A 27936-nucleotide genomic window follows, 5' to 3' on the forward strand; every position below is an offset into this window, starting at 1 on the left:
TCAGGGAACATACATCCAGAACTTACATCCAGGGATTAGGTGTATCTTAAGTCTCCTTCAGAGAACAAAAAGCCACTTGAACCTGTCTGGACTGGGCCCTATCAAGTTCTCTTGACCACCCCAACAGTGGTAAAACTTCACGCCTTCTCCCTGTGGATCCATCTTTCCAGAATCAAGACTGCACCAGCCCCAGGTGAGGAGCCCTCTGCCAAGTACGGCTGCAAACCCGTTGAAGATTTTTGTTCAAACGAGACTCAGGTGATATACACCTAGAGGCCCAGAGACCCATGAAATCTGGCCCATTACCAATGCCCATTCACTCAAATTCAATCATTCTATGATTTTATCTTAGAAAAACTCCCTGAATACTTTTCCTCCCCAAACTCTCACGATTTCCCCTTCCCAAATCCAAGACTTCATTCTTGACTTCTTCCTTTTGGTGTGACCTCTCCAAATTTACTTGGTCAGAAATCATAACTTACCTGGAGCTGTCCCCCCTTGATGTCCTGCTCTCACAATACAATCAACACCCCTGTTTGGATTAATCTTTGTCTTTGTTGGGGCGCCTGGGTGGCTCAATCAGTTAAGGGGCTGCCTTTGGCTCGGGTCATGATCCCGGGGTCCTGGGATCGAGCCCCACATCAGGCTCCCTGCTCAGTAGGGAGTCTGCTCCCTCCTCCCTCTGTGTCTTCCCTGGCTTGTGTGCTCTCTCTCTCCCTCAAATAAATAAATAAAATCTTAAAAAATAATCTGTCTTTGTTATCGTAACATGGTGCATATCTGGTCCTAAACGTGGATTTCCATGCTCACATAATTGGCTCTAAAGCTAAATAGCAAAAAGACCTTCCCACTGTTAAATATGGCCCCTGTTCTACTCTTCTTATATTGTTGTCTGTTGCTTTCCCCACTCCCTATTTCCGGGTCCTCAAGGAGGCACAAGGCCTCTTCCAAACAGCCGATTCAACCTATTCCTCTAATTGTTGGCTATGCATAGATACCTCCAATGGGGGGACTTGGATCCCCTTACCCGGCCACCCCTAAAGAATGGACGGCAGTAAAGGCCTCCTTACAGTGCACTGTAACCACATTTCCCAAAACTAATATGCCCCAGGCAGCCTTAGATTATCTATAGCAGTCTCAAACAGATTTCAAGCCTTATAGGCACCAACCCCATCCATCTTGGGACCCTTCTTTTTATTCAGCTACCCTTATAAGCACCCATTTGCATTGTGACCACAAGACCACAGGGAATACTAGTGGGAACATGACCACCCAAAAAATGCCGCCTCACCCTCACTATCATAGATTCTCAACACACTACCTCCACTCCAGGGTCACAGGGACAAATTAGATTCTCTAGTACCCTCAGTCTAATCGCTCCCCCTCAATCCCTTTGGATGCAGGAAACATCACAGTTCTGCTAAGGCAGACCTCAAAACGGCCCCAACTCCTTCACTTTGGTTATAGCCCACAAAATGGGGACCCTGCCAATCCTTTCCCCAATTTCTCTCGAATTCAGAAAACTCACAGATGTCACTGGACATATGCTTTTCTGGAAAATCATTCTGCAGGAGCCCCTTGCGGCAGCCACCCCAGCTGGGGCACTACGATGGTGTTGGTCTTTCTTTTTCCCTTCCTGGCAGGTAGGCCGGCTTATCCAGCCCTTCAGGATACTTCTTCCTCTGTGGAAAGGCTGCCCACATCTGTCTCCCTGCCAACTGGACTGGAACTTGCACTCTCCAGATGCAATGCTCTCTCCAGATTTTTTTTTTTTAGAGTTAGAGAAAGCATGAGTGAGGGTGGGGGTGGCACGGGGAGAGGAGAAAGAGAATCCTAAGCAGGTTCCACGCCCAGTGCAGAGCACAACGGCAGGGGCCCGACCTCGTGACCCTGAGATCATGACCTGAGCTGAAATCAAGAGTCAGAACGCTTAACTGACTGAGCCTCCCAGGTGCTCCTCCCAGATATTCTTATAGTCCCAAGGGCCATTCCAATGGCCCTTCCCTTAATCGGACACCTCACCCCAAATGAAGCGTGCTGTTCACATAATCACCTTTCTCAGTGGTGAGATAACTGCAGGAATCACACTGGGGTGGGAGGTATTATAATATTAGACCATCATCCCTGGTCTATCGTCATCTATCTCTAGAGGTTGCAAAAGGCCTAGACAATAGCTAAATCCATCCTAACTATACAAACCCAGTTGGGGTCTTATAGCCACACCCGAGCCCAACTGACACAGCTTAGATCTCCTAGCTGCAGCCCCAGGGGGTATCTGTGCCATGCTAAAGTGTTTCAGGATTTTCTCCATCAGTGCCCATGGTTCTTGGTCACACCACTTTGAAGAATGAAGAGGTAGACCAGACAGAGTGGTGGGCAGCAAAGCAAGGTTTATAGAGTGATAGCAAAGTGATAGTACAAAGCTCCCAAGGAGGGAGGGGACCCGAAGGGGTTGCCACCAGAGTTTCTAAGTCTAGGGGTTTTTATGGGCTTGTTGGCGGGCTGTTTTAATCTGATTAACCCTCCCTGTGCCTGTCATCCAATCAGATTTTTGTCACCTATCTATCATATGGAAAAGGATGGAGGGCTCCTTCCAGGGTGGTGTAAAATCCTTCTAAGGGTAGTTTCTTCTTGGGCAGGGTCCCCTTGTCCCTGCCTGCCTTCCAATTATCCTTCATCAAAAGGGACAACGTTGTTTTAGGTCAATCAATCAGGGCAAACACAAGAAAATGTCCATAATTTGATTCAACAAGCCTCCCTCTGGGACCGTTCAGCACAAGGATGGTTTTCCTGGAAAGAATCCCTGCCCTGGCTCTCCTGGCTTCTTCCCTTCTTAGGACCCCTGGCCTCCATACACATACTCCTAATTACTGGTTCCCCTCTCGTTTAATCTCTTGGTTAAATTTGTCTCTTCTAGAATCCAACAATTCCATATACAGATGATGGTTTGACAAGGATTCCAGTTCATCCCATCAGAGGGTCCCCTCCCCCTAAATCTCACGGACCTGTCCACCAAGGAATGTCACTCAAATCGCCTATCAGTACGTTAATCTACTACCATGCCCTGGTCTACAATTGCACAGGACCCCTGATGGGGTTTAGGTAGAGACAGCATGCCCCCGCCCCCCACCATTCAGCCTGAAACAGCTACTGAAGACCTCCTCCCGAATGTCAAAGATCTTTCATTGTCCATCTGTCTGGGGGGGAATGTAGAGACTGCTTTTAGGCCCCAGGCTTGAGCACTAGGAACCTGAGTGAGGAGGAAGGGCCCACAGTGACCACAGGGCTGGATACAAACAGGCTCACTAGGGGACCCACCTCAAAATATCCATAAGACCTGGCTGACTGACCAATGGGCTACTTACACCCGGACACAGACACCAAAAAGGAAAATTCCATACATTCCCATACCTCCTCATTTCCCCCTTAACTCCAGCCACCCCCCCCCCGGCCCCCACTGCCTCCTTGCCGATAGTCTCTCCCTTGCTGTCCTGCCCACAGCTCCTTCGCAGTGTATTCAGTGAACTTCTATCTCCTCTCTTCTGCCCTGAGTGAATTCTCCCACCTCCCATGCCCCTGGCCTCCACCCTACTGGGTCAGCCCAAAGAGGGGCCCTGTGTTGTTGGTCTGCGGGGGCAGGGCCCTGTGTTGTTGGTTGGTCTGGTGGGGGCAGGGGCCCTATGTCATTGGTCTGGGGGGGGCAGAGCCCTGTGTCGTTGGTCTGCAGGGCAGAGCCCTGTGTCATTGGTCTGGGGGGGCAGGGCCCTGTGTCTTTGGTCTGGGGGGGCAGGGCCCTGTGTTGTTGGTCGCAGTGGTCTGGAGTGGAGTCTTCACCTCATTGAACCGGAAGGAGAGTAAAGGGAGGGAGCGGTCTTGGTTCAAATACCACAGACTCTCACCTTTTTATTACCAAATTTTTGTAAGTGTTCTTAAACGATTTTTCATTTTCTGTTCATCCTTTGGACCCTTTTCGGAAGCTTTAAATATTTTTTAGGCGTTGTTCACTAGTTTTCACCGGTTTCACGGGGGTCTGCTGGCTGTCTATCTCTGAAGGCAGAGATTTGTTCTGTTCTGTTTTGTTTTCTCCGTCTCTCTGTTACACATACAAAATCTTACGTAGAGCTGGGCACAGAATAGAGGCTCAAGAAAGAGTTTTGTTGTTGTTGTTGTTGTTTTAAGATTTTATTTACTTATTTGACACAGAGAGAGCGAGCACAACCAGGGGGAGTGGCAGGCCGAGGGAGAAGCAGGCTCCCTGCTGAGCAGGGAGCCTGATGTGGGGCTCAATCCCAGGACCCCGGGATCATGACCTGAGCCGAAGGCAGACGCTTAACCGACTGAGCCACTCAGGTGCCCAAGTTTGTTTGTTTTTTTTTTTTTTAAGATTTATTTGAGAGAGAGCATGGGGAGGGGAGACAGAAGGAGAGTAAGAGAGATTTCTTAAGCAGATTCCACACTGAACCTGGGGCCCCATGCGGGCCTCGATCTCACGATCCTGAGATCAGGACCTGAGCCGAAACCAAGAGCCGACTGAGCCACCCAGGCACCCGATTAAGAAAGAGTTCTTGAGTGAACGGGCCTCAGAAAACAATTTGATCCTTCCTCTCCCCTCTGTTGCTAAATTTTCCTTGACAAATGCTTCCCTCCCTGCCCAGAACGAAAACTCAGGGAGATCCCTCAGCTGTCTCTCAGTTAACATCTGATGATAAAAAGTCCTCCGTCCTGCCTTCTTGCAGTGTCAAGGGTATAATCCAGTCTCATAATGACAGAACTCCAACTTGCATTGAAAATTGTGGTTTCCTGACCCCCGACCCTGGCTCTGGACCTGGAGTGATCCATTTGTCTGCCCACCCCCCCAGCCTCCAGGTCTCAAGCTGCCTTTTCCGAATGTCCTCCCCGTAGGATCAGCCCCCAAGGGAGATGGGGTGTATTTGTGTCCCGTGGCTTCTGTAACAAGCTATAGTGGCTGATTTAACAACGCAAGACTATTCTCTGCATTTATGGAGACCAGAAGTCCCAAATCAGTGTCACTGGGCTAACGTCAAGGCGTGGGCAAGCTGCCTCCTTCTGGAGCCTCCAGGGGAGAATCCATGCAGGACCTGTCTCAGCTTCCAGAGCTGAGCCCGTCGCATCCTTGGGCTCGTGGCCCCTTCCTCCATCTTCAAAGCGGGGAGCCTAGTATCGTGCTTCGGTCACATACCTGCTGCTCCTGTGTCAGAGCGCCCTCCATCTCCCTCTCCGAGGATACCTGGGGTCACATCGGGGGCGCCCCTGGACAATCCAGGATCCTCTGCCCACCTCAAGATGCTGACCTCAGCCGCATCTGCGAGGTCCTTTTGTCAGACGGGGGAACATTCACAGGGTCCAGGGATGAGGCCCTGGATGTCTTGGGGCCATGGATCAGCCTGCCACAGGGAATTAGGGCCTAAGGACAGAGAGTCTTACGTGGCTGGCTCTGCTGTGGCCTGGCGTGGCTAGTGACCAATGCTGATTTTTTTTTTCCTCCTGTGGGGGCTGCCTGGGAGGGGGACCTTTTGAGGGACCTCCCCAGGGACCCCAGCTGCAATTCCCCTGAGGGGCTTGATGCTCCCAGCTGCCGGATCTGATGCCCCTTCATTGTAAGCCCCACCATCTACCCTCAGCTGGGGTGCCCAAAGTCCCCGAGGGTCCTCTCAGTCAAGTCCCATTTGGAGGGGTCCTGCGTGGTCTCTGGGAATTGGGTGCCTTTGTACTCCTCCAATCTGTGGCTCACTCCCAGCATGGCTCTCTTGACTCACAGTGTGCTCCCCAGGCTCTAGGCTGAGGTCGCGTGTGGCACCGGGGTCACCGCCCGGCCTGGCTCAGGTCCGCCTGGGCTTGACCCCCCCCCCCCAGCCTGGCCACATACTAGCCATGGGCCCTTTGGAGAGCTACTCACCTTTTTGTGTGTGACTTGGCACAGAATAAGGACTTTGAAAAACATTGACTAAACCAGCCAGCTGGCCCCCAAGCCCCAGGGGACGCATGCTCGGCTTCCTAAGGAGAACCGTCCCCACACCTGCCTCTAGGCACCTCAGATTTGGGGTGGGGTGGATCCCAACCCCCTGGCTGCACTGAGGCTTTGAAACCTTAGCTGAAACTGAGCCGGAAAGAAGAGCCTTAAAACATCCTGTCACGTTGGGGTCTGGGCGGAAGACAGGGAGGGGCCTGGAGGAGAGACCAGGAAGGGGTTGTGGGGTGCTGGCCAAGGCCTAGGGGCTCCGAACGGGCCATGGCTTCTGCCATGTTCCTCTTCTTGCCCCACGGCTTTTGTTTTTTGTTTTTTTTAAACTAAACCTTTTATTTTGAGATGACTATAGAATACATACAGCTTCTCAGTGTTTTACATAGAAAAATTTCAAGCCTTCAGAAAAGCTGTGAGAAGGGCACAAGGACACGCATAGACCCCTCACCTGCATTCACCCATTCGTATCTGCTTGAGGTCCTAGTTTTTAATCTATTACCCAGACCTATATAGACACGCAGAGAAGTAAACTTAGAAATATGGACATACTCTGTCCACCAGGAAATCTATTTCTCAAGACTCATATGAATGAGTCTCTCTTTTATATCTACATATATAATGAGTTTATATATGAGTTTATTTACACATAATGAGTGTGTGTGTGTGTGTGTGTGTGTGTGTGTGTGTGTGTGTATTTTCCCCCTTTCTCTGCCTGTGTCGTGGGTCTAGAAACTCTAACAGCTCCAGGGTAATAAACCCAACTAACACCGGCTCAATCCTGGATAAACATTATCCTGCACCTCTCTGAGGACGCTGATTCCAGGGTGACGCAGGAGAAGGCTTCAACGAGCCTGGAACATACCGGCAGAAGGGAATTGTTCAGAGAATGACAGGCACTTGGCAGAAGGACAAGCAGGCAGCTTGAAAGGGGTCCCACTGGCCAAATCCGGGACAGTTTGAGCATCCCACATCAATCGTTGCAGTAATGGATTCTAACCCATTGACGAAAACAGGAAAGCAGGATGTAACCAACTGATATAAACAAAGGAGGAAAAACTCCTTTATAGAAAAAAAACAGCATGCCTTCACACTGAGCCATCCAGTTCCCATCCAACGCCACGGGGCTCTCCCTCGCTTTGCCCTTCCAGGTTTGTGTCTCCTTTCTTTCCTGGAAAGAACCAGGGTTTGAAGCAATGCCACCGCATTTATCCTAGTGATGCTCTTTCCTGTAATACTCATGCCGTTGTTGCAGAATCGCTATCCTGATACCACGACCCGTAATAAACCTACTAAGGAGAGGTCAAGATTTATTTGCAGTTCTTTTTGACCTTAGGATCTCAATTGCACGGAGGATGCCCAGTGTTTAAAACTGGAAGAGGCACCTTCTGAAATGGGCTTTGAGGGATGCATAGGAGTCTCCCGGGAAGAGACAGGGGGAGGGACCTGCATGTGCAAAAGGCAGGGGCATCAAAGAGCGGTGTGTCCCGCACCCCCCACACCATGGCTGGAGGCCAGTGTTTGTTCACAGGGCAAGAGGATAACGAAGGATGGGTCTGGAGAGGAGCAGTGGTGGGCAGGGGTAATGGCTTGGGAGTGCCTTGAATGTCAGGCAAGGAGATCGGGGTGGATGAGGCAGGCCCTGGGGGGTTCTGAGAGGCCTCAGAGTTCAGAAAATGTGAAGGGGCAGATTGGCAAGCCAGTGGGGGTGGTTGCAACCATGGGACACGTGGCCCAAGCTGCCAAGAAGGCACTTTTTCTCTGGAAACCTCTGTACCTCATCTGTGACATGGGTAGAAGAGGGGACCCCTTCCCAGGGCTGCCCGGGGACTCCCCAAGAGCCAAACCCGGCCTTCGGGGTCTAAGGTAGGGCCTGGGCTGCTCACAGGCTCGCTGTGCTCTGTGACTTGTCAGCTTCCTGTTTCTCCTCCCTCGGGGGCTGCTTCAAAAGCACAGCTTGCTCTCAAAACAAAGGAAGACAGTCCTCGACTGCAGAGGAAGCAGGAAGAGCCGACCCTGCTCGGAGCCCAGCTGCTCGGGCCTGGGACCAGCGGGATGGAGTCCGTGGCCCTGTACAGCTTCCAGGCCACGGAGAGTGATGAGCTGGCCTTCAACAAGGGGGACACACTCAAGGTAGGGTGACGGGGATGGGCTGAGTTGGGAGGGCGTTAAAAATCAGGGGCCCAGGACAGCCCCCCAAACAGGGTCCAGCTTCCAGAGGAGGACAGGCCCCGCTTCTCCAGGTATTGGCTGTGTGATTCTGGGCAAGCCGCCTCCTCCCGCTGAGCCTCAGTGTCCCCATCTTGGAAATGGGGAGATAACTGTGACCCGGCCTTCAGGGGGCGCGTTGTGAGGATTCAAGGAGACGTTAGCTTAGTGCCTGGCAGGAGTCGGTTCAACGCCCGGTTTGCCCGGGAAGAGTTTGAAGAGACAGTTGAAAAGAGGGAGAGAGGGATAGAAAAGCTTTCAGGATAAAGAACTGTGATTTCAGTGTGGAGAAGGAGCTTCCCAGCAGTGTGGGGGAAAGGGAAAAGAAAGTCATACCACGGCTTGATTCTCGAACCTTCATTCTGTCTCCGAGAGACTGAACAGCCGGGGTTGGGGTGCAGGGGCGTGATGCTCCCCAAGAGGAACCATGTCCCCTTAAGGAATCCCCTTCCTCTCTCCACCTGAGCTGCTGGCTGGGGGCCCTGGGGACATGTGGCCCGCGGGCGACAGGGGCAGGCTTAGCCCCAGCACCACCTAGCCAGGGCATGAGACATCCTAGGAGACCTGGGTCTAGGTCAGAGGCTTCATTGACTGCTTTGAGAGTGATTTGGGGTCTCTCGACCCAGATTTGGGGCTTCGTGGGGAGTGGGAAAGTGAGGACATAAGAATGGGGTAGGTGCTGGGCTCCAGCTGAGGCTCAGAGTGATCAGCCAGCGGTGGACAGGATGGATCTTTGGGGGTCCCCCAAGGCAATTATAGTAAAGACTATGACATCTCCACTTCCCTGCCGGATTCCTGTGCCCATGACCCCCACCCCAAGATGAGTCACGTTTTCCACTAACTTTTGCTAAAGCATTAGGCAACTCCCGGCATGTTTGCTTCTAACAGAGGTTCTGGCTAAGGAAGGGGTGAGCTCACGAGGCCAGGACCACACTGGAGCATCAGGACATAAAGCAGTGTCTGGCCCACAGTAGGCTCCTAATAAAGCATGGGGAATGTTGCAGGAAAGAAGGAAGGACGGAAGGATTAACGTGTTAGCTGAAACGGGGGCATCCCGCCCAGGGAGATTTGCACCTCATGTCCGCAGAGACTGAGGAGGGGACCTTTCAGGCTCAAAGACTGATGGAGGAATGTCAGGCAGTGGGAAGATCTGCCTTTTTACTCCTTCCTTCCACAAACATTTGTCAAGTGATTGAGCACATACCCTGTGCCAGGCATTGTCCTAAGTGCGGGGGATATAGCAAGGAACGAAGCAAAGTCCCTGCCCTGTGGGAGCTGACATTCCAGAGAGTGAGTGACATCAGGAGGTGATGAATGGATTGAAGAAATGAACACAGCAAGATGGAATGAGGGTGATGGTGCGTGGGAGGGGGCAGGGAGACAGCTTTAGATGGGGTGGTCAGGACAGTCTCTCAAAAGAGTTAAGACCTAGGGGCGCCTGGCTGGCTCAGTCAATGGAGCATGTGACTTTTGATCTCGGGGTCATGAATTCGAGCCCCACGTTGGGCGAAGAGCTTACTTAAAAAAGAGAGAGAGAGAGAGAGATAACACCTTTAGCTGAGCCCTGAAGGATGAGCAGGAATCAGCCATGCAAAGAGCCGGGGGAAGAGAGCACCAGGTGCGGGGAGAACAGCTGGTGCAAAGGCCCCGAGGCAGGACCATATTAGTGTGTTTGAAGAGTTGAAAGGTCTGTGGCTGAAGGGCAGTGGGTGAGAAGGAGAGGGTAAGGACAGTGTTGGAGGTAGGCAGGCATCAGGGCCTGTGAGAGATTTGTATTTCATTCTAAATTTATGAAGAGTTTTCAGCGGGGAAAAAAACTTGACCAGATTTACATTTTCAAAAGATAACAGAGGGGACAGGAACGGAAGCAGAGAGGGGCTCTTGCAGTCTCCTAGGTAAGAAATGAAGGTGGTTTAAACAGACAAAAAAATCATGACAAAATATTAATATCCTTAATATGTAAAGAGCTCTTATAAATCAATAAGAAAATCACAAACAGCATAATAGAAAAATGGGCATAGGCTATGAATGGGGAAATTGCCAAAGAAGCAATGTAGGCAAGTTAGTGCCCAATTTCACCAATAACAAAACCATCCAACTTAAAGCAAGTAACTGTTTTCCATTTGCCAGATCAGCAAAATTTTATTTTAAAAAGAATTTTCAAGGTTATTGAGGGTGTGGGAAAATGTGCACTTTTACGTGGGGGTGGTGGACAGGTAAAGTGACACAATCATTTTGCAGAGAACTTGGAGAACATATAAAGAGCCATAAAAATCTCCATGTCCTGTGACCCAGAAATTCTGCCTCTGGGAAACTGAGAACATGATCAGAGATGTATGTGTGTTCTCTCACGGGGATTCAGGGAGCACTCTGTATGTCCGTGGGCCTCGGCTAGGCAGTGACGGCTCAGCAAGGGAAAAAATGGGCACAGGCACTGCTCATGCAGCTGACATTCTGGTGGCAGACAAGGGCCACAAACCAGATTAATAAGTAACACATAGAGTTTGTCAGATGGAGACAGTGCATGGGAAAGAATGAAGCAGGCGAGGGGTGGGGAATATGGGTGCAAGTTTGCGGAGTGTGAAATCAACCTAGACTGCCCACCTAGAGATGGTACCAAGTATCATACAGCCCTGAAAATGCTATTTGGGGAGGGTGTTTAACGGCATAAAAACGCTCATGATGCAGCGTTAAGTGGCAAAGAGCAGAATGCAGATGTATCCACATGGAGGGTCAACTCTACATAGATAATCAATAGGTATTAATTTTGTGGAAGGAAAACTACCCATCGTGCACTGGATTTGTGCTCTGAAAAAAAAAAAGACCTTTCTAGAAAGAAATGATCTGAAAAGCTAGAAGTGGTTGGTTTTGGGAGGTGGGCCATGAGCTATTCCTCCTTTCCTTCTTTCTTCCTAAAGATTTTATTTATTTGAAAGAGAGAGAGAGAGAGAGAGAGAGAGAGAGAAAGAGAGAGAGAGCGCATGAGCGGGGAGGAGGGGAGCCGGCTGCGGGACTCGATCCCAGAATCCCCGGATCGTGACCTGAGCCGAAGGCATATACTTAACCAACTGAGCCGCCCAGGCGCCCCTTGCATTAGCTTTTTAATTTTCAGAACAGTCTTAGATTTACAGAAAAATCGAGGAGATAGCACGGGGGGACCTGGACCCATTCGCACCAGTGGGTAGCATCTTACATGATTAGCACCCTACCGCTTTTCCGTTAATGGACTGGTATTGATACCTTATTGTGAACTCATGAACGTAATCAGAGTTTTTGCATTGATCTGATTTTTTTAACATCTTGTCTTAAAATATTCTTTATCTTGATTCCTGAGTTTCTCTCTCTCTTTTTTTTTAAGATTTTATTTATTTATTTGAGAGAGAGAGAAAGAGAGCAGGAGGGGGGGGAAGGTCAGAGGGAGAAGCAGACTCCCCGCCGAGCGGGGAGCCCAACGCGGGACTCGATCCGGGGACTCCAGGGTCATGACCTGAGCCGAAGGCAGTCGCCCAACCGACTGAGCCACCCAGGCGCCCTTGATTCCTGAATTTCTTGACGCGCCCTTAAATTTAGTCCCCGAGGTGCCTCAGCCACCTCACTCCTGCGAAGCCCTCTTTCTGTAGAACCGTGAAAACGTGACTGCCATGTCACGCTGTATCCCCTCTTCTCCTGGGCCAGGGTGGCGGTGTGTGGGTCTGCTGGCCCTCCTTCACCTGGCAGGGCTGGGGGGCCGGGGGTCGGTGTGGGGGGTCGCTCCTAGAGCCATTCCATTCACTCTTCCAGCGAGTGTTTCCCACGAGCCCCCTGGAGGCGGGACCCTGTCACAGCAGTGCCCGCAGGCGGATTCCCAACCCCTGGGAGCCCCCGTGGATAAAGCAGTCTGAGCTCAGGTCTTGGACGAAGCCTAGGTGGCAGGTGCACCCACTCTGGACAAATGGCCCCAAACATCACTTCTCTAGAACAAAGCGTCCTGCCTGTCGGGCTAGGCACTTCTGGGGGCACACCATTCCATCGCTCCCAGCTGGAGGAGGGAGGTGGTGGCGGCTTCACCCCCATCTCTCCGTGGATGACCTGGCCCCCGAGACCCAGACTCAGGGAGCCCACAGCCTCCTCAGCGTCTCCAGAGGGATGGTCGATGGCACCTCTGACCCAGGGGAGTCGACCCTGAGCCCCCCAATCTGCTCCCCGACAGCTGTGGGATACCAGCTGATGGCCACGAGAGCAGGTGCCAACCCCTGGACTTGTCCTGGCCGCTCCCTACCTGTCTCGTGCCCGGCCTGTTGTTGAGTCCCGTCAGCGACTCTGCCGACCCCTATCCCGACCCTGACCACTTCTCCACACCCCACCTGCACTGCCTGCCCGGTCGGGGCCTCCCTCGCTCACCTGGGCCAGTGCAGAAGCTCCTTGCCACCCGGCCTCCCCCTGCTCCCAGCCCTCCCAGTCCCCACACGGCATCCCGGGTGGAGGGTGCGGTGGGAGCAAAGCCTTGCGGGCAGACCAAGGTGTGGATTTCACCAGGGAGGAGTTGGTCTCTTTCCTTCGTGCGAATTCTCATTTCTCAGGGGGGCCTGTAGATTTTGAACAATGTGAACATTAAGAATTCAGCTCATGGAACCATTGAGAACACTTCTGGGTCCTCAGAGTGCAGATGACAGGAAAACAAAACAAAATAAAGATTCTATTCGAGATAGGACAGTCACATGGCCACACAGGACTTTGTAGTTACAAGACACTGCCACATTCAGCATAGGCCACAAATGTGCCCATTTCACAGATGAAGAAACTGAGGCCGGGACTATGGAGAGAGTCAGAAGCAGACAGAGTAGGGTAGCCCCAGGCTCCCGGACATCTTCCTTGAACCCATGGCCATGGAAGGCAGCTGACAGGCTTTAAGTGTCCTATTAAGTTGGGGAATTGTTCTGTTTTCAGCAGAAGGTGTCCTGAGTCAGCCACCTGCTTCCGTCCGACCCTGGGGCTGCTGACCTTGCCCAGGCTACAGAGTCAGGAAGGAAGGAGCTCAATGGGGCCCGGCAGACAGATAAGGGGGTGCCTGCCTGCAAGGCCTGGGCCCAAGGGAGCAAATCTCAGCTCTTCCCAGCAAAATCAAACTAAATTGATGGCTTTGCATTGGCCTGCCCCCGGGGCCTTTGCTCTTCCAATGCCCTCTACTTGGGATGCTGTTGTATGTCTGATTTCCGCCCCCTCGCCCAACAAATACCCACTAGGATTGAGCCAATGTTGGCATTTGCTCCAGGACTGACAGGAGAGATGCTCTCCGGGCCTTGGGTCCAGACACAAGTGGGAGGGGGAGTGAGGTTAAAAACTCGTGGGCCACGGTCTCCCCTAGAGCAGCTGGGCCAAGAACCCCAGACCCCAGAGTCCTGGCTTGCTCTATGGGCTCTGCCTCCCCGCTGCTGTGTGGTCTTGCTCACCTCCCATCTCTGGGCCTCAGGGTCCTCATCTGTGAAGTAGCCTTTGGGGTGATGAGCTGTCCCATGTGGGAGGCTGGCCCAGGGGAAGGAGGAAGGAGCCCCAAGATTCATGCTGTACCCAGTCCCCAGACCCGGCCGGTTCCTCCCTGCGGCCGCTTGGTTGCTCAGCCCCTGCAAGGCCCACCCCCGCTCGGGCTGTTTCAGTTCCTCTTGGCCCACCTGTGCGGCTGCTGACAAGGGGCCCATGTGACCTGAGCAGGCCGGGCTGCAGCCCCATCGTAGCCCAAAGGCCTCCCTTATTTGCTCCCTGGTGCCTGAATCCCCACCGCCCTGATATGACACCCCCCCCAGCTCAGATTATAAGGGCTGTTTAAAGGCAAGTGACCCCAGGTGAACCACCAGGAGGCACCAAGCTTAGGCTGGGGCTCCCCGACCTTCTGGGGGACTTCAGACCTCCACCCCATGGCTCAGTGCGTGGCATACGAATGCCGTGGAGTCCCCACGCTCAGGGGCACAGCTTGGGAACTGAGGCACCCCGGATCTGCCCCACAAGACCGTGTGGTCTGCTGGGGGCCTGGGGGACAGATCCTGAGAGTCCAGCTCCAGCCCCCACAAAGTTCAACCCGCTGACCTCCTCTGGGTCCCCAGCTGTCCAGCCTTGCGGAGTCTGTGACCCTCCTGGGGACAGGCTGTCCTGGGGCCTGAAAGCAAGCAGGACTGAGACATCAGACATGGTCCTTGTGAGCTTGGGCAGGTCCCCAACCAACCTCTGTGAAATGGGTCCTGGGATCCCCGACCTGGGGTCCTTGAGCAGCAGGACTTCGGCAGGTGGCAGTTGTCCCTCTTTGGTGACCGGGTGACCGTGTCTCTCCTGCCCACAGATCCTGAACATGGAAGATGACCAGAACTGGTACAAGGCTGAGCTCCGAGGCGCTGAGGGCTTTATTCCCAAGAACTACATCCGCATCAAGCCCCATCCGTGAGTGGCTGCCTCCCCAGCCCTGTGCTCAAGGCACCCCCACCCCAGCCCCTACAGCCCAGTGTCCCCACCTGGCCTGGCCCAGCCTGAGCCGAGCTGCCTGACGAGCTCGGCGCCTGGCGCGCGCCTTAGGCAAGGGGACTCCTTGCTCCGGCTTCCGTTCATCTGCCTGGGGCCCCTGTCTCTACCCTGAGCAGGGGCAGGGGACAGAGATGTGAAGACCAAAGTGGTGGCAGAGTCAGGGCCGGCCCAGGCCACAACACTGAGGATCTGGAACACCGGGGAACATCCAGGAGGGTGCTGGGGGGACAGGGCCCCGGGCTCTCGGCTGGCTGGGCCACTGGCTGCCGTATGGTCTCTCTATTCCTCAGTTTCCCTATCCGTAACACAAGGAGGGCTGGCGCTTCAATCTGCAGAGGTTTCTAGAGCTCTCTCTAAGAGGCTGGCTCAGCCTTGTGTGAGGAGGAGGAGTGAAGGGGACAATGGGGGGGGGGTGACGGGAGGGTGGGAAGCAGATCCTGTGGGCCCTGCCTTTGGGGGTTTTTGGGGAGCTGGACGTTGGCTGAGCAGACCAATGCCCTGCGACTGGGGCAGATTAGGAGTCACATGTGGGGCCTAGGGAAGACCAATCGGGCTCATAGCAGGTGGCACCCCAGCCTGCCGCCCTGGGAATGGCTGGGGCAGAGCCCAGCCCCAGAACAGGCCCTGGCGGCCAAGAACCTATGAAAAAAACAACTGGATCTCCTCGGGATGGTGGTGGAGGTAGCCTCTCACTCAGTCATTCATCAAACACTAGCCACACCCCTGGGGGGCCGGCCTGGGTGATGCTGGAGACACATGAGGAGCGCCGGGGAGTCGGAACAGCCCCATCCTGGGGGAGAGATGGGATGTAAAAAAAGCACAAGATGGGAAGGCAGTCAGCCCTGAGGTAACCGGGGAAGGCTTCTCAGAAGAGGTAGCAATGAATGAGGTTTTGAAGGGCGCGTAGGAGTTAGCCAGGTAGAAGAGGAGAAAGGCACTCCCCGGAGAGGGGACAAGGAAGACGAGCACAAACCCATGGCAGTGGGGCCGGCAGGAGGGCCTCACATGGTGGGCCCGGGGGGGGGGGGGGGGGGGGAGGGGGGGGGGGGGGGGGGGGGGGGGCCCCCCGGCCGGTGTGGAGGGCGGGGGCAGGGCCTCGCAGGCTGGAGGGGGCAGACTGGAGGCCATGAGGTGTGTGTGACTGTGGGGTGGAAGGGGAGGGAGGTGCACCGCCAGGGCGGTGTCTGGTGGGGGGGGATGTTTCCTCTTTATCTGTCTTCGAGTTATTTCCAAAGCTGCCCCCGCCTCCAGCTTCCTGTGCTGGGCAAGCCCCATCCCACCCGGGTCCCCGGCTGGTCCTCTGCCTGGGCTCCAGGCATCCCCGGCCTCCCACACAGAGGCCGCCGCCTCCCGCCCCCATGCTGGGCCACAGCTCCCCGATCCAGGCCCCGTAGCGGCCCCCCCACCCCCGGGGCCATGTGACAGGGGGCAGGTGTCTGCCCCTCTGGCCTTTCAGAGTCTTTCTGCCAATCAAGGGAGGGCATGAGGGGGAGATGCCAGGCGCCTCGGGGAGCGACCACAGGCCGGTGGGTCAGGGAGAGGCCTACCAGGGGCAGGGAATGTCCCAGCCAAGGCCGGAAGCCCAGAAGGCCCAAAGGTGCTGGGAAGCCTTGAGCAGATTTCAGGGCAAGGCCAGGCGTTTCTGGGCACTGCTGGTGGTTGAGACAAGACTCTCTACCCATTGGAAGCTGTGGAGGGTCCCGGTGTCCGAAGCCCTGGGGGTCCCTGGGGTCAATTCTGGTCACTGGTGTCTGGGACAGAGCAGGGACAGGGCTCAGGCCCCCAACCAACCTGTCGGAGGCCATGCCCAGGTTTATTCTCGGCTAACCTCAGCACCTACCCTGGCCCCAAAATAGCAAGGGGGGAACTCCAGCTCAGCATCTGACTCAGCCTGTCAGGCCCCGGGGTGTGGCACAGTGGAGGGGGGACTGGGGTCCCAGAGGGCCTCACTCGGCCTACACCAGCCCCGCTCCTTCCCTGAGGACCCACCGTCTCCCCTGCCTGACCAGGGAGCCCCTGGGGGGGGGGGAGGGCGTGATGCAGACTAGGGGCCCCCAGAGGCACCCACCCGGCGGTGTGCCAGTGGGCGGCAGGGAGGCTTTCCAGAAGGGCATGGCTCACTGGGCCTGGGAGTTAGAAGTTTGCCAGGGAGGGCAGCAGACAGGCCTAAGGGAGTGCTACGGGGGGAGGGGCGTGAGCTAGTTCATCAGGGCCCCCAATTTCCCAGGGGCCCTGCAAGCCAGCTGCCATCATCACGGTCGCATGGGCAAGGAGAGAGAGGTACAGAGAGGTTGGCTGGCTTGTCCAGGCGTGCACAGCCGGCAAGAGGAAGCATGGGACTCGCAGCCCTGTGCTGTGTGCGTCCCCCCTTCCCCCCGGGGTCGTGCCCACCATGGCGCTGGGGGAGGGCCTGAGGCCAGGGACTTGCTGGGCAACCTTTTGGGGATCCCTGCCCTCCTCCGAGCCTCAGTTTCCACATCAGTGAAATGGGGGAGGGTACGAGGTGGCCCCAAGAAGCGTGGCACTGGCATGGCGGAGAGAGGCGGGTTCTGGGGGCTTTGGGAAATGTCTGCACTCTGTCCTTCAAGCCCCCTGAGGACCAGCCCTGCCTTGTTCCGATGGGGGCGGAGCTGGCCCCCTCAGAGGGTGTGGTTGCAAAAGCCTTTGAGGGTGACGGGCGCCCACACACTGACGCCTCTTGTGGGGTTTTGTGGGTTCTTTGGAGACACCCAGGCCCTCAGGAAACGCCCCCTCGGGGCCCCACTGGGCCCCTGCTCCCTCACGGTGCCTGCACCTGTGTCCTGCTGGGGGCTTCCTGGTGGAGGAGCTCCCTTCCCCGGCCCCCCAGCTCAGCCTCTGGCCTGGAAGCCTCCATGCAGGCCTCCCAAACTCCAGGGGCCTGTGCTGAGCTTTCCAGATGGTTGCCTCGAGCCCCCACACTCAGCAACCATCCTTCACCGCCTTCCCTCCCAGGAAATCCATCGTGAGACGGGCTCCGGGGGTCCCCACCAGTTTGGGGACAGCAACGGGCTAAGCTGCACTTCTGGGTGTGGGCTTCCCAGAACCAGGGCCTGAGACACAGTGTGAGGACAAGAACTTTATTTTGGAGCGGGAAGTGGGCAGGGAAGGAGCCAGTCGTTAGGAGCGTGTTACCGGCGCAGCTGCGGGCGGGCGACAGGCACCCGGGGAGGGTGGGGAGACAGCACAGTGTCCCCAGAATGTTCCATTGGAGGCAGGGGAGCTGAATGTTTATCCACCTGCTTCCGAGGGGATAAACACAACACATCACAGTGTTCTGGGGGCTCAGCCCACCCTGTGCACAGTCGCTAGAAAAAAAGCCCCAGGGCAGGATCCCAGTGTTCGCATTTGGCAGGCGACACCGTAGGGAGCGGGGACAGGGCAGGACACCGCGGGGCGCTGCACCTGTTGCCTCTGCCCCCGGCTTCAAGGGCTCAGCAACATCCTGAGACAACAGGAAAAGTCCTACCTCACAGCCGCCCCGGGTGCCAAGCTCAGACTCAGGAAGCATTTGCTGAAAGAGGGAAGAGAAGCTTTACAAGGAAAGGAGCCTCCAGACCCCACCCCTGGGCTGCACTGGGCCTCAGTTTCCCCATCTGCACAATAAAGGGCCCAGTCAGAGACCACCTGGACGCTGCAAGGGCCGGTAAGGCCCACAGAGGCCGGGGAGCTTGCCTGGGCCACGCAGCAAGATGAGCAGGACTGGCAGAGAAGCTGGGTCCTGGCCTTTTGCCCCCACCCCAAGGCATCGGGGGTCGGGGGGGGGGGCAATGGGGTCTTGCAAGACTCTAAGCATTTGCCATGGGAGCTTCTGCGTTCCCAGTTTATGTGGTCAGCCAGAAAAGGGACTTGTACCTGGGATGAAAAAAATCCAGGTGGCCTCAGTCTGTGCATCTGTGAAATGGGTGCAGGGAGCGATCCTTCCTCATCAGACCAAAGCTGCAATTGCTTTTGTCATCCATGTTTATGTTTTTTCACTTATAAGAATCTATCATCTAAAACGGAAGAGCTCAGCTGGGGTTGGCTGGGTGGAGGTTCACTAAGGTTTGATTTTTCTCTTTTCCTAAGGGGATGTTGGCCTGGCGCGGTGGGAAAGGCTTGGGCTCGGGAGCCAAAATACTAGGACTGGGTCCCAGGTCCTGCCTGCGCAGCATGTAACCTTGGGCTCGTCACTTTGCCTCTCTGTGCCTCGGCTTCCTCATCTGTGAAATGGGTGCAAATCATACCTCCTGTGTCTGGGGACTGCTGTGAGGGTCAAGCGACGTTGGTCGTCTGGCACATGGGTAAAGGGGCAGCCTGGCCTTCCCACTGCCCTCACCGGCGCCCTCTCTCTGCAGGTGGTACTCGGGCAGGATTTCCCGGCAGCTGGCCGAAGAGATTCTGATGAAGCGGAACCACCTGGGAGCCTTCCTGATCAGGGAGAGTGAGAGTTCCCCTGGGGAGTTCTCCGTCTCCGTGAAGTGAGTTCTGACCCGTGGGCGGAGTGCGGAAAAGGGTGCACAGGGGGGCAGCATTGGAGCTGAGCCTGGAAGCACAGGACACAGGCTCACGGACCGAGGTGCAGGGAGTGGCATCCTTGAGGGAGGAGTAGCCCAAGCCTGGAAGCAGGTGACTGTCTGGGGATCGGGGAATGACACGCACCCCAGGGTGGGGCCCAGAGCCATGGGACCGTGCTTGAAAAGCAGGCTTGGGTCCACTGCAAGGTCTCAAGTGCCAGTGTGAAGGGTCTGGCTGGTATTGTGTGAGCAGTAAGGAGCCATCAAGGACTCATCGTGAAGGGAGGAAGAAGGATGCCGGGGTTTGAGGTGATGGGAACAGCTGGGGGCAGGAGGTGGGAGAGCACCAGGCACCCAGGGCAGGTGTCCAGGATGTGCTGCGGACAGGGTCCTGCTATACGGGTGCCATAAACAAGATGACGGACTACGAAGCCAGGCTGCTTGTGTTCCTATTCTAATTCTGCCACTTCCTGGCTGTGTGACGTTGGGCAAGCCACTTAACCTCTCTGTGCCTGTTTTCTCTGATGTGAAATGAGTCAATACAAGGAATACATGAGTCAGTGTGTATATTTTTTGAGTCAACAGATGTAGCGCGATTAGAATAGTGCCCGACACTGAAGCGGGGTGGTCATGCTGGGAGGGTCTGGCTTTGTGACATGCGGCAGCCTCTGGGTAGTGCGGAACCCAGTACCAAAGGCCACAACTGGGGAAATACAGGAACTCAGGCTGGAAGGTAGAAAACAGGAATAGGAGTCGGGGGTGAAGGGGTATGGTCTGTCTTTCCTATTCTCGGTGCCTGGAACAGTAGGATATAGATGCAGAAATTCAAGGACTGTTCATTAAGCTACATGTCATGGGCCAGGCTATTCTAGAAGCTGGGGAAATGACAGTACAAACTGCCCTTATGGACTTATGTCCGAGTGGGGGAGACAGACAGTGAACAAGGAAGCAAAAGCATCCAGCAGGAGTCAAGTGGTCAGAGACGGCTGCTCTGAGGAGGTGGCATTTGAACAAAGAGCTGAACCTGGAAGAGGAGGCTACCCAGGTGTCCGGGAATGAGGACCTGGGAGGGGAGACTTCTGGGCAGACAGAACAGCAAATGCAAAGGCCCTGAGGTAGGATGCACTTGGGGCGTGTTGGCATCCACAGGAGCAGAGAATCCAGATGGAGAGACGTGGGGGATACAATCAGAGACGGGGCTGACAGATCCTGGCAAGGAGGTGGAGTTTTCTCTCCAAGCAACAGGGAACCACCGAGCGTCTGGAGCAGGGGGAGGTGTGAGGGGCTTCCATTTTTCAGCAGATCCCTCTGACTGCTACGAGGAGGAAGGATGGTTGGCCAGGGAGGAGCCAGGCAGGAGGTGACGGTATCAGGGACTGTGGTGGGGACTGAAGGCATGAAAAGTGGCTGGATCAGGGAATGCCACAGATCTGTGAAGTCAGGGCCAGCAGCCATACCAGCGGTTAGGGTCTCCGTGGGCAGTGGGCACAGAGCCTGCATGGAGGAGGCGCTCACTGTCACTGAGAGCAGTCTTGGGGTGGCAAGCTTGCAGCTGGAAGGAGGCACAGGTGCTGGACTCTGGAGCTTGGCGGTGTGGCCCCTAAGAGGCCGTTTTCCTAGGACTGGGTTGGTTTGCAGCCAATGGCTTGATTGTCCAAAGGATGAATGAACCCGGGACCCCTTTGATGGTTAATGCAGGGGCTGGGGGTGAGGAGGTAAGTCAGTGCCTTCCAGGCTCTTCCAGACTCTTGGGTGAGCTGTGTGACTGGTGCACTGTTGGCTGGTCCATTTCTGTTCCGGATGGTGGTGTGCGATGTGCACACCAGAGTGCTGCGTGGTGGTGATCTCCTCGTCTGGGCCTGGCGGCACCCGTGTAGGACAGACTGCTTTGGTCAGGAAGGCTGCTGGGTGGGGGGGGGGGCGGGCTTGGGGGGCGTGTAAAAATGATCCAACATCATGAGAGGTCACGGCACTTACCTGATCCCCTCCAAGCTCTGCAAGCAGCCATGGGCTCTTTTCGCTTCCTTCCCCCGCAATCCCTCCCCAATGGGGAACAGGCTGGTTACCCTGGGGGAATGGGAGTGGCTCTGGCCGGACTTGAGCCTCTATTTCCCCATCTTAAAAATGGGAGCGCGGTCAGGGAGATGCTGTGAGTTCTTAGTCCTGACCCCACCCCCAACATTGCCCATGGTTGTGGACACATGGAGTGCCCTTCCCCCGGGTCACCTTCCCACTTCCACAGCCCAGCCCCCACTTCCCTCTGGGGTCCCTGCAAAAGCAGGAAATGTCAGTTTTCCATGTGCTGGCTGTCCAAGGACTTGGTCGTCTGGGAATGGCGCCCATCAGGCGGGCTGGGCCAGCTTCAGGTACCTCCCGGAATCAGTTCCAAAGTCCAAGATTATCCAGCAAAGCAGGGACACAGGGGACTCACTTCTGCAGCCGAAGCTGAGGGGAGGTGGTGGCCTTCCCAACCAGCCCCCAACGGCCCCCCTAATCCCCCCTCCCTCCTCTGCTGACTGATCACACTGCCTGAACTTCCAGCATTAAGTCCTTGTGCACTGCCCCCTTCTGGCGTTTCTCTGTAAATGCAGCCCCGCCTCTGCACATGCGCAGCTTCAGATCCAGGGAGAGAGAGAGAGAGAGAGAGAGAGAGCGAGAGCGAGAGCGAGAGCGTGAGTGTGTGTGTGTGTGTGTGTGTGTGTGTGTGTGTGTGTACAGGGCGGAGTCAAACCAAGGAGTGCGGTGGGAAAGTAGACACCGCCCGACCCAGGGGTCTTCATCATGATGGAGGTGACATCTGAGCTGGACCCTGCAGCCTGAGTAGGAGTTTGGTGCACAAAGAGAGGAGACGGTATGCAGGCACAGGGACCAGCAAGTGCAAAGATCCGGAGTTGGGACAGTGAGGGGTGAATTTGGATAGCAACAAGTTTGACCAGGAGGGACAACAGGCAGTAACAGGATGCAGTTGGTAAGCAGGGGAGCCAGCACCAATGTCCTGGGAAGAGGTCTGGGAGTGTCCTTCAGACAGTGGCCCCTCGGCGCCTCCCGCAAGGCGTTCTGGCCAAGCCAGGTCAGAACCAGCAGGAGCTTCCGGGGCTCAGCTAGCTGTGGTTTGCGCACAGCGCCACCAGGTGGCGTCCTCCACCCTTGGTTTCGTCCCGGTGGAGCCAGGACTCCTAGGTCCTGCTCCCATTCTCGGTCCATTGTCTCTCATGGGGGCGTTTCAGTGGCCCTTGGAGGATCACTGGGCAGGGACAGAGTAGGAAACAGACTCAGAGGGCATATATGGCTATGAATGTGGACTTTTGAGCAGGAATCTCAGCTCTGATACCTCCTACCTGTATAACCCTGGGCGAGTTACCTTCTGAGCCTGTTTCCTCATCTGTAAAATGAACATCCGAGTCAAGTGCTTAGTATGCTGCCTAGCACATAGTAAGTGCTCCAGAAATGCCGGCGATAGTAGTTATCATTACATTACCCTTTAAGAGCCACACAGTGCTTCCTAGCCCCCTGCCCACGAATCCGGGGCTATTTGAGAAGGGGCAGTGACACGGAGTGCCAGGGAACCCAGTTCTCGTCCTGACTTTGCTCAGAACCTGCTGTGAGGCAGGTCCTGGCTTTCTTCTTGGCTGTAATGTTTTCATCTACAGCATGGAGACAATAACCCCAGGTGTCACGAAGTCCGGGGACCCAGCGGCCCTCCAGAAAAGTGACAGCTGTGCAAATCCATGTGTGAAAGCATTTCCGCCCTCGCTGACTTGGCTCTTGGGGACTCTGACCCCATGACACGTGGCATCTCCCACATGCTCATGCCAAGCTCCATAAAGCTGTCAGAGGTGGGGTTTATGGGCCTCGGGCTGCCTTCGTGGAATGATAGTGGCCACGCTGGATGCCCTTTACGAGCTTACAGAGGGCTACTTCCTCTCCACCTGCAGGGGCACGTCTGAGCGGGCAGCCAGCAAGACCAGTGAGCACGGCTGGGGCGCAGTGCCTGGGCTGTGTAACTTTTGCCCCACGCTCCCATCCAGGTTCCTCTGCTGTGAATGGCAGTTGGTTCCCAAGTGAGGTATTTTGCTTCCTTTCAGGCCAGAGGTGCCCTGGAGTCAATGCACGTGTGTTTGCTCTGGCCCCTGGGTACTTACTGTGCACCAGGCCTTGTCCCAGGTGCTTGGGATGCAGCCATGAACAAAATCGGACAAAGCTCCCTGTCCTTTAGGCACTCATTTCCACTGGGGTGACAGACAAGAAACAATTAGCAGATTATATAAAATCTTGGGAGATGATAAAGGCTCTTGGGAAAATGAAGCAGGACAGAAGAGGTGGCAGAAGGTGGAGGGCGCTACCTTATGCAGGCAAAGACCGAAAGGGAGAGGAAGCCATCCCCAGAAGCCTGGTTTGCAGGAGACTGAAGCTCAGAGAGGTGCAGTAACTTACCCAAGGTCACACAGCAAGGAAGCGCAGAGCAAGTGCCATTGACCTTCTGTGCCCGGGCAGACCCGTTCAACCTTCCATCCACCTTTTCTGAGTTCCAGAGACCCACGGGTCCCTGCCAAGGTCACTTTGATCCTGTTTCACACCTGCTGCAGTCCATGTATTCTACCCTTGCCCTTTTCACAGATGAGAAAACGGAGGCTAGAAGGACCACGCCTCATGGCCATCACCCCGCCGGCAGTTAGCATGCAGGCCTCTGCCCAGGAGGACCCACCACAGGCCCTAGTTGGGGCAGTCCTGGGGCTCCTGACCTTACCCCAGCCTTCCTCATCCTCCCTGCGCTGCCACTGTCCCCTCAGTTGCCGCCACCACCAGGCCAGAAAAACCTGCTGGGCAGGACAGGCTGCTGCTAGCATCAGGCCTCACTTGGTCCTTGAGGCTTTTGTGACAGCCCAGAGGCCAGGCCCTGCCCCTCAGCCCCCTGGGGAGGTGGCTGTGGGGGTCACACACAGAGATAGACACACCCATGGCTGCGAAGAAAGGGACCCACACGTGAAGTCACTGTGGCAGAGCAGAGAGGGAGAGGACCCCCCCCCAGAGAGAGGGAGGACCCCCCCAAACACACACACACTCCGATACGATGGAGATGGGCATACAGGCCAAGACACAGGCACGAACCTCCGGGGCACTTGCCCCTTTCCTGTCTCATCTTCCGTTCTCTACTCGCTGATCCTCCTGTGTGATCAGGGAACACTTCGTTCTGGCTAACTTTCCAGGTGGTCACTTGGGGGAGATCTCGTTCACAAACCTGACCACAGCTTCTCCGCCCCCTTACCCAGAGGGGCCGGGCTGCCCATACCCCAGGCTCCTCTCTGGGGACAGCCCCGAGTCAGAGCCCTCTGCCTCTGCTGCACTGGGGGGCCCGGACACGGAGCCCTTGGGGTCCCTGTTTTCCTGGCAGATGCTCACTTGCCCAGCGTTTGGTTGAGAGACACTCCTCCCCATGCACCCCTGCCAAAGTCTAGGTAGGGGCTGGGGCCACCCTGATCTGGCTGGGACAGGGCACTCGGGAGTTGCCGGGCTCAGAGGTGCCTCAAGGAAAGTGCGTGGCCTCTGGGAGGCTGTGGCAGGCCAGACAGGGCAGGAAGCACCCTCCGCCTGCCCGCCCTAGTTCCGTCCCAGGAACATAGACCTGCGTGTCCCCCAGCCGACAGCACCGGCCCGCTTAGTCACCTGGGAACAATGCTTGCTGACAGCACACAAGCGGCTTTGTCTCAGGTTTGGGGATCTTTGCTCCACCGCCTCCCAGAGCCTCTTGGGGGCGGGGATGGGGGGGGGGGACTGGCTCCCTTTGGAGCTAAGCTGCCCCGAGATCTGGATACCTCCTAGAGAGGCGGTTGGGTCTATTTCCGGGCCAGGACACCTGGAGGGCTGGAATCACAGCTCAGAGCGAACAGGAGAGGGTTTTCAGAAACAAACCACCCTGATGAGCACTTAAGCCTCGGGCCCTGAGCTCCATTCCCCGAGTTCAGCCTCTCCCAGCTGGGAGAGAAGTCTAGGGATTTGCCTAAGGTCACACAGCAGCCCAGTGGCCTCTTCCAGAGCCCACACCCTTAATTCCATAGCCCACCGCCGAGGGGGATTCACCAGGTCTCACGTCCCGCCGGGTCAGTGGGCCCGGCCCCTGCCCTCCCGGACCTGCCCCTTCTCCTGCCCGCAGGTGTCCCCCCACCCTCCGGGAGCCAGAGCGACCAGCTTCCCGGTGGGGATGAGGAGGGAGGCCCCCGGGGCTGTGCGGGCAGGGACAGGGCCCCCCGGGGGGGACCCTGGGTCCCGGCTCAGGGGGCTCCTCTCCCCCCAGCTACGGTGACCAGGTGCAGCATTTCAAGGTGCTGCGCGAGGCCTCGGGGAAGTACTTCCTGTGGGAAGAGAAGTTCAACTCCCTGAACGAGCTGGTGGATTTCTACCGCACCACGACCATCGCGAAGCAGCGGCAGGTCTTCCTGCGGGACGAGGAGCCCCTGCTCAAGGTAGGCGGGCGGACCCGCGGGAGCCTCTCCGCGCCTTCTGCCTTCCACGGGGGCCTCGACACCTGCTGGGGCCGGGGGTGGGCGTGGCCTCCCGCCCCGCCCCGCCCCTCGCAGCCCGGTGTCCCAGGAGGGGGGGGCCAGGCCCGGCACTGAAGTCCCATTCTGGTGGCACCGCAGTAGGATAAGCAAGGGTGGGAACGCAGAGGGAAAGAAAGGGACGGAACGGAGTGGACATTGCAGGGGCCACCCCGTGTCTGGCTTGTTCTCGGCTCGCGGCGGCGCCGTGCGTGGTCACAGTAGGTATGTGTTTTGAATGCACGAGGGTCCTGATACCCTGCGGAGCCTCCCGGGTGCCATGCACTGAGCTGGGCTTAGTCCGCTGGGGGCCTCATAGTCGCCATTGTACAGGTGAAGAAACTGAGGCTCCCCCAAGACCACCTGCGGGGTCGGCTCCGTCCTGGTTTGTGCCCCCAGGAGCTGGCCTTCGGTGGGGTGGGGGCAGTGTGAGGAGCATTCGTGGGCGACCTGCTGGCCGGGCTCGGGGTGTGATTAGAATGATGACACCAGCCAACAGGGTTATTAGCTCCAGACAGGTACTGTTTTCTTTGGGAAGGGGGTGTCAGCAAGGCCTGGGGCTAGAAGTCAGGACCCTAGGACCGCCCAGGTGAGCCAGGGCTCTGCAAAGGATACAGGGTGCGTATCCCGGGGAGGGGCTGCCGGGCTGCCACAGAGAAGCTCTCTACTCCTGCCTGTTTCTAGACCCCCCCACCATGTGTGACCTCACGGTCAGTTCAGTCCTCAACTGGGCCTCAGTTTCCCTGCTGTCCAAGAGAATGAGCCCCGGGGTCTCATGTGCCAGGAGAGTCAAAGAGTGCCTTGGGAGACCCCCATTAGTGTACTCTCTGTTGCCCCCAGGATGCTCGGCCTCCTCAGCCTGACCATGGGGGCTTGGCTTAGCTGTGAGCGCTCAGTCTTAGCGAGCTTTGCCCCCGCTAGGCCTCTGTCCCCGACCTCCATTCGCTCCCCTCCACCGTCGGCCAGATCTGCCTTTGGAGAATGTGAGGGAGCCAAGATGGAGCTGGGGAGGGTGGGGGCTGCCTGAGGGCTCCCCACACCCACTGCTTCACTCCGGCCTGGGCTCTGGGGTCACCCACCCTGTGGGATCCATGCTACCGCCGCCTCCTTCCTGGGCAGAGAACCGCTAATTAGGACCTGTCTGCTGATCCTATCACCCATCCTGGATAAGATTCCACAGGCTCAGAACAGAGATCCTGGTGGGGCAGGCAGGGCCGGGACACCGGGTATAATCGTCTCGGCGCCGGGCTGACGTGCCTGCAGAAAGCTCTGTCCTGCTGCCATTTGCAGTTGGGGAAACTAAGTCCCACAAGGGCAGGGTCTTACCCAAGGTCACCTTGGGGTAGAGATAGGACCAGAACCCAGGCCTGAGAGCTGGGAGCAGCTCTTTTTGGTGACACGCTCTCCCTCAAAGCCTGGTCAAGGGCAACAGCCGTCAACTCTGTTCTCAGCTACACAGCACTTGACAGTTTATAGGGCCTGTTCCTGCAGACCAGACAGTCCTGTTGGTCTGTGTAGACACAGTCTCTGTGCGGCAGACATTCAGGGGACAGGCAGCTGGGACTCTTGGGGTGGGGTGGCCATCTGTCTGGATTTGGATTGAGAAGCAAGTTCAAGCTCAATTCTGCTCTCCCACCCGCAGCCACTCACTTCTCCTGTTGGGGCCTCCTGAAAAGTCCCCACTAACCACCCCTTCCCCTTGCAGCCCTCCCAGGCCTGCTTTGCCCAGGCCCAGTTTGACTTCTCGGCCCAGGACTCCTCACAGCTCAGCTTCCACCGCGGTGACATCATCGAGGTCCTGGAGCGCCTTGACCCCCACTGGTGGCGGGGCCGGTTGTGCGGACGCATTGGCTTCTTCCCGCGGAGCTACGTCCAGCCAGTGCAGCTGTGACCGCAGTGGGGCCCGGGGGCGGGGACAGAGCCGGCAGATCATCCATCCACCAGACACTGAGGTCCAGAGAGAAGACATGGACACCCCGTCCCCGGGACCCACGGGACTCAGCCGACGGTCTTCGACCCGAACGTGGGTCTTCTCACTGCCGGGCTAGGCGCCCACTGCTTTGCAGAAACTGGAATGGGCCCCGGGGCCCAAGAACCACTGTGATGTTCAGTGCCCAGCAGGCAAGGGGAGCTCCCGGGGCTTCCCGCTGGTCTCTTCCTCTTGGCTACCAGCTGCAGGGTGCCCTTGGGGGAAGAAGCCCCCCCACCT

At 56.4% G+C, this 27936-nt stretch overlaps 1 protein-coding gene across 1 annotated transcript; it reads left to right on the plus strand.

The window, feature by feature from the left end:
• The first annotated feature begins 7934 nt into the window (after positions 1–7934).
• GRAP (GRB2 related adaptor protein) lies at positions 7935–27761 on the plus strand. The gene is made up of 5 exons (XM_025864019.2): positions 7935–8113; positions 14499–14596; positions 19033–19155; positions 25484–25652; positions 27433–27761. Exons 1-5 carry the CDS (start codon positions 8036–8038, stop codon positions 27616–27618), a joined length of 654 nt encoding a protein of 217 aa, XP_025719804.1. The 5' UTR covers positions 7935–8035; the 3' UTR covers positions 27619–27761.
• Positions 27762–27936: the final 175 nt, after the last annotated feature.

This window comes from Callorhinus ursinus, unplaced genomic scaffold, assembly GCF_003265705.2.
Source record: "Callorhinus ursinus isolate GAN/ISIS: 27379988/994484 unplaced genomic scaffold, GSC_fseal_2.0 scaffold43, whole genome shotgun sequence".
In the NCBI taxonomy this organism is placed as follows: Eukaryota; Metazoa; Chordata; class Mammalia; order Carnivora; family Otariidae; genus Callorhinus; species Callorhinus ursinus.

Bases quoted from the DNA above. Each gene is read 5' to 3' on its own strand.
- GRAP (XM_025864019.2), top strand. From the start codon at position 8,036: ATGGAGTCCGTGGCCCTGTACAGCTTCCAGGCCACGGAGAGTGATGAG. The intron at 14,597-19,032 runs GTGAGTGGCTGC...CTCTCTCTGCAG, and splicing joins ATCCGCATCAAGCCCCATCC to GTGGTACTCGGGCAGGATTT. The intron at 19,156-25,483 runs GTGAGTTCTGAC...CTCTCCCCCCAG, and splicing joins GAGTTCTCCGTCTCCGTGAA to CTACGGTGACCAGGTGCAGC.